Source organism: Eleutherodactylus coqui, chromosome 5 (genome assembly GCF_035609145.1).
Source record: "Eleutherodactylus coqui strain aEleCoq1 chromosome 5, aEleCoq1.hap1, whole genome shotgun sequence".
Lineage (NCBI taxonomy): Eukaryota > Metazoa > Chordata > Amphibia > Anura > Eleutherodactylidae > Eleutherodactylus > Eleutherodactylus coqui.
Genome location: NC_089841.1, coordinates 136,800,904 through 136,812,382, shown reverse-complemented (window position 1 = coordinate 136,812,382; position 11,479 = coordinate 136,800,904). Strand labels below are relative to the sequence as shown.

At 42.0% G+C, this 11,479-nt stretch overlaps 1 protein-coding gene across 1 annotated transcript in view; it reads left to right on the top strand.

Annotated features, from left to right (window-relative positions):
- FBXW8 (F-box and WD repeat domain containing 8) overlaps nt 1-7,518 on the top strand; it is a 131,855-nt gene extending 124,337 nt beyond the window's left edge. The window contains exons 10-11 of the mRNA XM_066603222.1: nt 3,878-3,994; nt 7,146-7,518. Coding sequence (XP_066459319.1) covers nt 3,878-3,994; nt 7,146-7,290 — 262 coding nt within the window. The 3' untranslated portion in view covers nt 7,291-7,518. The remainder of the gene's footprint in view (nt 1-3,877; nt 3,995-7,145) is intronic.
- The last annotated feature ends 3,961 nt before the right edge of the window (nt 7,519-11,479 follow it).

Genomic DNA, 11,479 nt, shown 5'->3' with positions numbered 1-11,479 from the left:
AGGAAACAAACTGATGAAGAATGAGAATAAGGGTGCTTATAAGGGTTCGCACGAGTGAATGATGCTCGTTCAGCCTGTTTATACAGGCTGATAAATAGTTCACTTGCAAATCATTCGCATTCAGTGAATGAGAATGACTGAACAAAAGATATTTAAACCGAACGCCTAGCAAACGAGCCAACAAGGATTTTTATGAAATGATTGAATGATAAGCGAATGAATCATCATTGGATGATTTTTTTTTCAAATTCAAACAATCCAGCAATTCTTTTGAACCGTAATCATTCCGTGTAAACACACCTTGAGTTAACATGGACTAAAGGTACTTTAACATAGGATGATTATCGTTCTGATCATTCTAAACCCTGTGCTCCTGCGGGGCTTTGAACGATGATTGTCTCATGTAACAGCATGCTGAAACTGATCATTGGGGGCTTGGGCAGAAAAGTGCAAATGAGGCTTAACACTGATACATGTAAGGTTCTGCACATGGGCAGAGGAAATATATGTCACCATTACACACTAAATGGAAAACCACAGGGAAACGCTGACATGGAGAAGGGCTTGGGGATTTTAGTTAACTGTAAACTTAAAGGGGTTGTCCCGCGCCGAAACGGGGTTTTTTTTTTTCAACCCCCCCCCCCCCCCCCGTTCGGCGCGAGACAACCCCGATGCAGGGACCTAAAGAAAGCTTACCGGAGCGCTTACCTGAATCCCCGCGCTCCGGTGACTTCTATACTTACCGGTGAGGATGGCCGCCGGGATCCTCTTCCTCCGTGGACCGCAGCTCTTCTGTGCGGTCCATTGCCGATTCCAGCCTCCTGATTGGCTGGAATCGGCACGTGACGGGGCGGAGCTACACGGAGCCGGCATCCTGCACGAGAGGCTCCATTGAAGAAAGCAGAAGACCCGGACTGCGCAAGCGCGGCTAATTTGGCCATCAGAGGCCGAAAATTAGTCCGAAACCATGGAGACGAGGACGCCAGCAACGGAGCAGGTAAGTATAAAACTTTTTATAACTTCTGTATGGCTCATAATTAATGCACAATGTATATTACAAAGTGCATTAATATGGCCATACAGAAGTGTATAGACCCACTTGCTGCCGCGGGACAACCCCTTTAACTGGAACAACCAGTGACAGACAGCTGCTACCATAGGATCATGAGGTGCATCAAAAGAGGTCTAGAGGTACATGACAAGACCATTGTTCTTCCTCTTTATAAGTCAGTGGTTAGAGCACACATGGAATATTTTGTACAGTTTTGGGCACTGGTACTCAAGAAAGACATATCAGAGCTTGAGCGGGTACAAAGGCGGGCAACACTGGCATAACTATCGGGGATGCAGGGAATGCGATCGCACCCAGGCCCAGGAGACTTAGGGGGCTCATAAGGCCTCTCTTCTCTACATAGGAAGTCCAGTACTATGAAGCCCTGTTACAGGTTTTGCATTGGGGCCCAGAAGCTTCAAGTTACACTTCTGGCGGGCAACTAAAGTAATAAATGGAATGGGCGGACTACAATACCCAGAGAGGTTATCAAAATTGGGGTTATTTAATTTAGAAAAAAAGATGGCTGAGGGATGACCTAATAACTATATATGAATACTAGCTGATATACCCAGCCTCGCCCGAGTTAATTTGATATAGGTGTTTCTGTGTTTGCACAGAAAATTTTATGACATCGTGGTTACTTTAGAGTAACTGAGAAATAAAATATGTATACATCTGCACTTTATGGTGGACCTTTGGAGTCGGGTCCCAGATCCAGGCTTTGCATAGAGACGCCTTGCACCAGTGGTGGTTTTCAATTTGGAGTGCTGCTGTTACCTCTTTCTCTTTCTGTGTACATATAGAGGAGCGTTAGATTATCCTCAGGCTGCATGTACTGATGTCCCTCTGCAGAATGTGCCACCCCTCTCACTCTTCTCATTTAGGTTCTAAAGAATTCTTGTACCAAATTTCACACTTGTATGACACCCAGAAGTTACATTACACAGGGGTGCACTTACTTTTGCAATTAGCATTGAATAATCGAGTTGTGACACCTTTATTTTTCCTATTTAGGACCTAAAGAATGGTCATGCCAAATTTCATGTTTGTATGACACTGGGAAGTTAGAGAATTGGATTATGTACATTACACAGGGGTGCCAATACCCTTGTAATTAGCATTGAATTTTCGAGTTGTGCCCCCTTTACTTTTCCTATTTAGGATCTAAAGAATGCTCCTGCCAAATTTCATGTTTGTACGACACCGGGAAGTTACATTACATAGGGGTGCCAGTACCTTTGCACTTAGCATTGAATAATCAAGTTGTGACCTCTTTACTTTTCCTATTTAGGACCTAAAGAATGCTCCTGCCAAATTTCATGTTTGTTCGACTCCAGGAAGTTAGAGAATTAGTGGCGAGTCAGTCAGTGAGGACTTTCACTTATATATGTGTATGTATATAGATATATATTAATATAGATATCAGGGGACAATACAAAGATCTTCCCCACCATCCATTTATACTCATGACTGTGTCTGGTGACTGTAACAAGGGGGTGCCCTCTATGTCTAGAACAAAGAAGGTTTCTACACCAACATAGATGGGGTTTCTTTACTGTAAGAACTCACTTTACTGTGAACTCACTAAAAGAGTATAAGCGGGGTCTGGACGTCTTTCTTGAGCTAAACAATATTATATGTTACAATCACTAATAACTTCAAAAGGGTCAGTGATCCAGGGATTATTCTGATTGCCAGATTAGAGTCAGGAAGGAATTTTTTCCCTTTAAATAAGGAAAGTTGCCTTCTACCTCATTGGATTTTTTGCCTTACTCTGGATCAACATTGGGGTGTCTGTGCGTGTGTGTGTATGGGGGGGGGGGGGGGGAGACAGACTGAACTAAAGAAACATATGTCTTTTTTCAGCCTAACATACTATATTACTATATCTGAGCCTGCTAGAATATATACAGTATATGTAAATCGTAAATCTTGCTTTGGATTCTGCGTTTTGCTACATGACACCAAAGTTCTATGTACACCTGTGACTATAGCAGGTCATAAGAAGCCCCTGAACTATCTGCACATGTTTATGTAGCGGCTAGTGCCCCAATATGAGGGGGTGTCTGTGGCTGGGAGCTTCATGACAGGGACAGCACCAGCAGGCATACAATACAGGAGGCATTGGTAGCCAGCACCTTAATACACTGCCTTCATATAGGAATGGTAACAGTCAGTTGTCAGTTTACTCATACATTTGCTGGTGTAACAATGGAGGTAAAATCATAAGCCACACCCCTAACCATATCTTTTAACCATGTCCCCTTTTACCTTAGCCAAAACTTTTCGTGACAATAGATGCAACACTAGTGACATTCTGGATACACTGTCTTTTCATTGCATGTGTTAACCAGTCTGGTCTAGTCTACCTTTTGCTAAAAGCACAATTATCACCTAAATGAGTAAAACGTAATAGCAAGGAGCAGCAGTAAATGATTCTCTTACTAGTGTATTAACCATACTTTTATGAAAATAGTGGAAAAGCCTATATAATCCTATACAACGGCCGTGCTAATGTGGGAGAAGACAGTCTTTCAAGTAATATTCCCTGCACATCATCTATCTATATTTCTACTGCATTCTACTTCTGCGACACTAGATGGTGCTGTGTGACTGTGGTTCATAAATACAGCATAACCACATGAGGAACTCTCCTAAAAGACCTTACATCTTAAAGCTTTAAGAACATAATTGGTTATGGAATTGAGATTGTTATACATTATTTTCAATTATTCTACTAGCTACATATAAACATTTCTTTGCAAACTACTATTATTTTTGAGCAGCTATTATACCTCCTATCTGCTGATTTTCTCTCTGTAGACACCCAGTCCGCTACATCTGGTTTAACTCCCAGAGTCTTATCACTGCGAACATTCCTGATGAGAAGCATCCACGTGGGGCCAGCATCATGGATGATGACCTTACTGCTCACAGAAGGTAGGAGTCTAATTCCTCCCCTCCTTGGACCTTTATACTACTTATTTAATAAAGACCTCTTTTCAGTCATTTCCAGATAGTTATGAAGGAATACTATATTGTAGCTCATCATAGCAGTTTGTAGTAGGTGGTTATCAAACTTGCCTAAAAATTTCTGCTGGCCTTCAAAATTGCTATCTCCTAGATTTACCTGCCTGCTTCCTAAATTTATCATTGTTTTGACTTGTATGAGATTAATTATCCCATCTTTTTATCGTCTGATGCAGTTTAAGGCCGCAGTCAGACAAACGTGCTTTTTTGCGCGCCTATGTGTGCGAGAAAAATGCGCTCCTCGCATAAGCAGAAAACCCGTGAATGGGCAAAGTTTCATATGTGCAGCGCATAAAACTTTGCCCATTCACTGGAGCAGCTGCTCCCCCAAGGGGTCCTAAGCACTGAACACTGTGACAGTACTGTCACAGTGTTCAGTGATGATGGGACTCCCCACAGGGATGAAAGAATCCCCTGCCACAGCTGTCACAGAGGACCGCAATGCTATCCCATTGCTTTCAATGGGGCCGGTGCTGCTGCCGCCCCATTGAAAGTAATGGGATGAAGGCAACCCCCGCAGGGATTTTTGGTAAGGGCTTGAAATATAAGCCCTTCCCTGAAAATAACCCTTAGCTACTGGGAAAAAAAAATACATCACCTAGCAGCGCTGTCAAAGCTCCAGCACGTCTTCTCCCCGGCTCCTCATCACTCTTCTGAATCATTTCTTCTAGCCGGGGTTTTAAAAATTCCCGCTTCCTGAAAGCACTGCCTCTGATTGGCTGAGCGCTGTGACCAATCAGAGGCAGCACTCCAGGAAAGCATTACACAGTTTGTATGTGTAATGCATGTGCTGCTGCTCCTGAGCGAGAGGATCTCTTTAGGATCTCTTTCAAGTCATTAAACATTATATAGTATTCTAATTCTATTGTAAGCACAGATATATTGTCATTATATCTATGCACATTGCCACATTTTCAGGATGACATTTTCTGACATCCGAAGATACAGATCCAGTTCTAAGCTGGATGAGTGTTACATGATGACATTCATTTTATAGTTTGGTCGTACAATTGCCTCTGAGGTGTAGATAGCACTGGGCTGACTCCAGTGTCAACGTTTGCAATGGAAAGTTGCGGTATATTTATATAAAAGGATTTCGAGAAAGCAAAATTATTTTTCGTATGGTATTTTGTAATACTTGTAAGAACACAACTCACCACTAGATGGCCCACTTGCCAGCTGACCATACAGATAAAAATACAGTCAAACCTCTAGTTTCGTTGCTAATCCGTCTGAAAGCAATCAGCCAAACTTGAAACGAATGAAACTCAAAGTAATTATTTCCATAGGAATCAATGTAAATCCAATTAATTCATTCTAGACATTCCAAAAAATACACCAAACCACATTTAATAGAGAATAAATATGGTTTTTAATACCAAAAAGCAGCCTAATGTAGAGCTGTGTGTTATCTGTGGTGTTACATAGGACTGCAGGTGACATCTACTGCATTATGTGTCCCAAGAGTTATCACTGTGTTATGTGTGGTGTTACATAGGACTGCAGGTGACATCTACTGCATTATGTGTCCTAAGAGTTATCACTGTGTTATCTGTGCTGTTACATAGGACTGCAGGTGACATCTACTGCATTATGTGTCCTAAGAGTTATCACTGTGTTATCTGTGCTGTTACACAAGACTGCAGGTCACAGCTACTGCATTATGTGTCCTAAGAGTTATCACTGTGTTATCTGTGTTGTTAAATAGGACTGCAGGTGACATCTACTGCATCATGTGTCCTAAGAGTTATCACTGTGTGTTATTTGTAGTGTTACATAGGACTGCGGGTGGCATTAATACTTGCCTTTCTGAGAGAGGTGGGGGATGTACTGAGGCAAATCTCTCCTGGACTGATTCTCTCCCCTGAGGTGGTTCTCCTGTGGAGACCGACTCCGATTTTCCATCCACTACGGAATAAATTGACTGCCCTGCTGATAGATACTGCAAAATCCCTTATACCATTAAAGTGGAAACAGAGAGACCCACCTACACTAACTCAATGGCGAGATAAGGTTGATACCCTAGCGAATTTAGAGGAACTGTCGGCTTGGTCCAGAGGGGCACATAACAAATTTATGGATACTTGGATTCCCTGGAGAGCGATTGTTTGGTAACGAATGCTCCGAACAATTAGGGGATGCTAATTTCAATAGACCTAGGGTACACATACAATGTTCATTATGCAAATTTCAGCATAGTTGACGCGTTATAAGAACCCCTCCTGTGCCAACCCCTTATGGGTGAGCCGTCCATATCGGGATATCGGGATTTCTCACCTGCCTCTGATTCTCCTTTGGTCAATTCTGACTTAAGCACATTGAAGGGTACCGAGATCCCCCCCCCCCCCCCCCTTACCTCCCCCCCGCTCCCCTCCCGTTTCCCCCTCCCCTCCATGTTTAAATGTTTCAAGACTCTGCTAGTGATGAGATGGGAAGAGTTTTTTCTTTTTTAGCTAATATTACATTGCAGAACCACCCTTGCCTGTTGCCAGGGTGGTCCGGAGCAGCCTTCGCGGTAGGGAGGAGTGTTACTTCAAACGGCTTCAAGCCAACTTTCAAGAGCCTCTGAGTGGACTTCCCAATGCGCGAAGACCTTGTTAAAGCAGATAAGATTGTACTTAAAATGCAAACTGTAACCCATCTCAATAACTGTTGCGGAATTGTTGTTATAATTAAAATGCAATAAAATTTGATTTACAAAAAAAAAAAAAAAAAAAAATACTTGCCTTTCAGGTGCCATCGGGGGCTCCACCGCTGCTTTCGGAGCTTCTGGCCGGCTGCTGAGCGCTTGTCAAGCCGGCAAAGCATCTATTGCTAGTGGTGGGAATTGAATTCCCCACCTACCTGCAAGAGATTGCTCGGATTGGCTGAATCGGCTGAGTGACAGCCCGCTCAGCCAATCACAGCCAGCCGGTGAATCAAGAAGCAGCCAGCGTAACTAGAGGCAAAATTCGGGCTTGAAAAATCAACAAAACTGGAAAACGGCTAACCTAGAAGACAACTAAACTAAAGGTTTGACTGAATAACATTGACAAACATGACTTTCCCTTTTTCATTGCAGACATCGAGGCACCATCAATGTATATGAATTCTCAGTGGATCAGACTTCTGCAGAGAGCGTCCTTCCTATTTGTCGTTCCTCTTATAGTGAAGTGACTGGATACAATTACAACATTGGCCTGGCAGTGCCCTATGACAACGTGTGAAACAAGCATTCGCTTTAATGTACAGTATGAACTGCCACAGTTTTTCTCAGGGAGAATTTTTGCAAATGACTCTAGAACATCTACAGAATGGGGGATTCTGCAATACACTTTCTGTTCCTTCTATTATTATTCTGTGCGGGTGTTCCAGGTTCATTCAGTCCTGTTTTTATTGTATATACTGTCTATATTCATTTTACAGAAGACAAAATAGTAAAGAATCCAAGGAAAGTCCCATGGAATCTTAGTTGTCTGTGGAAGGTTTGGTAATGCTTTCTCTGTATCGGATTGTAAACCACAGTACATATTGTAACATAGTATGTTAGGCCAAAAGAACACATATTCATCCAGTTCAGCCTATTGCCCCCCAATGTTGATCCAGAGCAAGACAAAAAAAAATAACGAGTTAGAAGCCAATTTTCCCCATTTAAGGAAAAAAAAGTTCCTTCCTGACCCCAACCTGGCAATCAGAATAATCCCTACATCAACAACAGTTGTAAAGTTATTAGTGATTATAGCACATAATATTGTATCCCTCAAGACAGGCGTCCTGGTTCCTCTTGTACTCTTTTATTGCGTTCGCCATCGAAATGTCATTGTATATGACATTTATCAGTTATGGAGAACACTGAATTGTTATGCAATGCTACCTCACCTGCCATTAATAATTAGAATGTTTCATATGTGTAAATGTTGTAAACCAACTTCTACAGGCAGGGCTGTATTTACAGGTGGTACGCCCCCAGGCACAGAGTCTGAATACAGCCCATTTAACCCTTTTCAATCCAATTTTGAATTCAGGGTTTCCTAAGAGGCTTTTTCTTTTTGCTGTTATACAACGGTGCCATCTGCTGGCTAAAGCCAGTGAGTGTGCGCCAGAGAGGCTGCAACAGCGGAGTGGCTGGTAAGAATACCCTGTCGGACGTCTTCTGACATTGGAGCTGTATAAGCTTCAATCAGAATGTAGGAAGAAGTCAGACAGTGGATTGGAAAGGGTTAAGGCTGGAAATACCCTTCATTTTACTGTATACTTAGCCTTTCTGTCCCGAGCTTCTATGTGGATCATTGAAAACGATGGAACCCTGGAAAAAACCTTAGACTTTACTAATTAGTGAAATGGAGACCAAGAATAACTCCTTAAATTGTCCTGTTCCACTGGGTTTCTGTCTAAATACCATTTTCAGTGATTCAGATGGGACCCTGGGATAGGAACATAGTGAATAACGCTATGTGAATGAATTCTTAATCATACCTTTGAAAAGGGATATTATGGACATTCTGAAAAGGGGGGGTGTATAAAGTGGTATATCTTATACTCCACCCATTTATATACAATATGCCCCCAAACCAACGATATTTGACCAGACTCCATAAACAAATACTAATACCAGACCCCATAAATACAGACCTTCAGACATGACTCCCCCCTTAACAGACTCCGGATCAGAGTCCCCGTCAAAAAAACTCCAGACCAGATATGCAGGTTCTCACAGCAGAATCTGCGACCAGGAGTGAAGAGGGATGTAGGAGAGGGGAGTAGATTTCAAAGAGAATGAGGCAGCTGGGAGATTTGTATTAATAAATGGCACCCACAGTGCGCACAAATGTATATGTAGATGCAGATTAACTCACAGAAGCCAATGCATGTATACACACATATTACTGGACATACACTACAGCACAGTACATTACTGTCCCCAGGTGCCCTTACACTCCACACCTGTCTGTTCTTTAAAAGCTGGATCACTGTATCTCTGGTAGTTCTGTGTGTGTTTGAGGAGAGGGGCTATAACCCCTGGAGAACTGAAAATCTGGAGAGTGAGCAGGACTTCTATAGAGGCCATGAACACTTCTTTGATGGGCTCTCTTCATACCAGCTGGGGATATTATCAGCTCTGTCTGTATACTGATTTGTATTGCTGGTGAACTGCGTTCACAGAAGGACCCCTGTTTGCTGGCATGACAGGTCAGCAGCACCAAGTATACAGAAACATAATTAACTTCATCAAGCTGTAAAGTGATGCCACCCCTTTTCTGGATTCCATCAAGTGCCTTGTTGTAAATATGGCCCTGTATATAAGATTAATGTTGTGGCAGGGCAAATAGTGAGGTAGGCTTCACTATATTGCTGATGTGTAATGCTAGGAAAATATACATATGGACTAATTTAAGTCTAATTTTTTTAATTGTAATTACATGATATAAGTACAGGAAGGGCAAATAGCTTACATCAACAAGTTCTGCAGTGCAAAGCTGTTCGCAAATGATGCATCGGTGCCCAGTAGCAATTAATTTGTTTGGTGTCAATTGTCCAACTGCTGCCATTATCATTCACAGACATTCGGTGCCCCCCAAATGTGAAAATCAAGTGGCGTGTGATCTGGTAAACGAGCGCGCCACTCAGTTTCGCCCTGTGCCGTACAATGACACAGCCCTTAAAAGTGTAATTTAGCCAGTCTTGAATGGGTTGCGGCTGGTGCACCGTCATGGTGAAGGGATGTCCTACGAAACTGTGTCAGGGGTAATTCTTGATTAAAGGCATTGAGGTGTTGATGAATGAGCTGCAGATATCGTTCTCCATTGAGGTTTTCCTCATCAAGAGTTGGAACCATTAGCTGTTGGCCGAACATATCTACATTAATGCTGAACTGTTGCTGGTTGCCACATGCCCTGATGGTCCGTTGCTTGCATCTTGCCTCAAGATGTTCAATACACCAACGCGGTTGAATTTGGACTCATCAGTTTATATGATGAAGGGTGTAAAATCCAGATCTGGTTCTGCCTTCCATAACAGTCAGTCACAATAAATAATGCGATGCTCCACATCTCTAGGACAAAGTTGGTGCTGCGGGGTTTATGTTACTGATAAAGTATCTTCAGAATCTGATGGCCTTCATATTTTGAGAAACTAGTGTGTTATGCCTCAAACTACAGACTGACATCATGGTGAACACTTTGAAAAACAACTCTCTGTACACCTTTTTGGCTCTTCTCTCCTGACCTCCTAGCTATCGCAGTACAGTGAGGATGGTTTACATTACTGCTTGCTCTGGATTGCCATGATGCTAGATCTTGTGTCATGTGAGCACCACTTCTAAGAACAGTTATAAGAGTGGAAGTCACGTGAAAAGGAGTTCCTCCAAATGTGGTACGTTGATGGTGTGAGCTCAGAAGCTGAGCTGTGACTGACAGCCGGGGTCCTGCTGTAATGGCGGGGATTGGAGAGAACACAACTCACTGCCATTATTGCCTTACATACAGCAACCAATGAGGATTACAGAACGTACAGAGTTAGCAGAGGGGGGGAGTGCCCTCTGTGATATCATTGGCTCTCATGCATCTATTTATGGTTCCCATGGCAACCTGTGGCCCCTGGTAAAACTACTAGGAAAGGAGAGAATACACTGAAGATTATCTAAGCGATCATAGAATCGCAGGTTCAAGTACCCTAAGGCGACATTAAAAATAAACCATACAAAGCATTCACATAAAAAAATAATAAACCACTTTTTTGTGCACTGTTCCTTCCCCGCCACATCCCCCCCAAATGAATTTAAATAAATACATGTTTGGTTTTGCCGCTTGCATAACAACCCATAAAATAAATTAAAAACGCATTTTATGCTGCACAGCAAACGCTATTAAAAAAATAGAGCTCTAATTTTGCCTCCCAAAAAACGCAATAAACCTGCTAAAAAAGTTACATGCATCCCAGACTAGTACAGATGAAAACTACAGCTCATCACACAAAAAACAACCCTTACTTAGCATCGTCCATGTAAAAATTAAAAAGTTATGGGTCTTTAATTGCAGTGATGCCAAAAAACTTTTTTTTTTCTTTAAAAAAAAAAAGGCTTTTAATTATGCAAAAGTGAAAATACCTAAAATAAATATAATTTTGGTATCGTTGTAATCATATCGACCCGCAGAAAAAAAGTTGTCATTTACATCGCATACTGAACGGCTTGAAAAATAACCATTCAAAATAGCAAAACAATGTCTTGTGTTTTTTCACCCACTCCTCCAAAAAATTAAGAAACACCCCAAAATGGTACCAATAAAAATTACACTTCGCCATCAAACAAACAAGCCCTTACACAGCTATGTCGACAGAATAATAAAAAAAAGTTACAGCTTTTGAAGAGGGAAGATGACAATCCGAAAAAATAGTTACATCCTCAAGTACCAAACT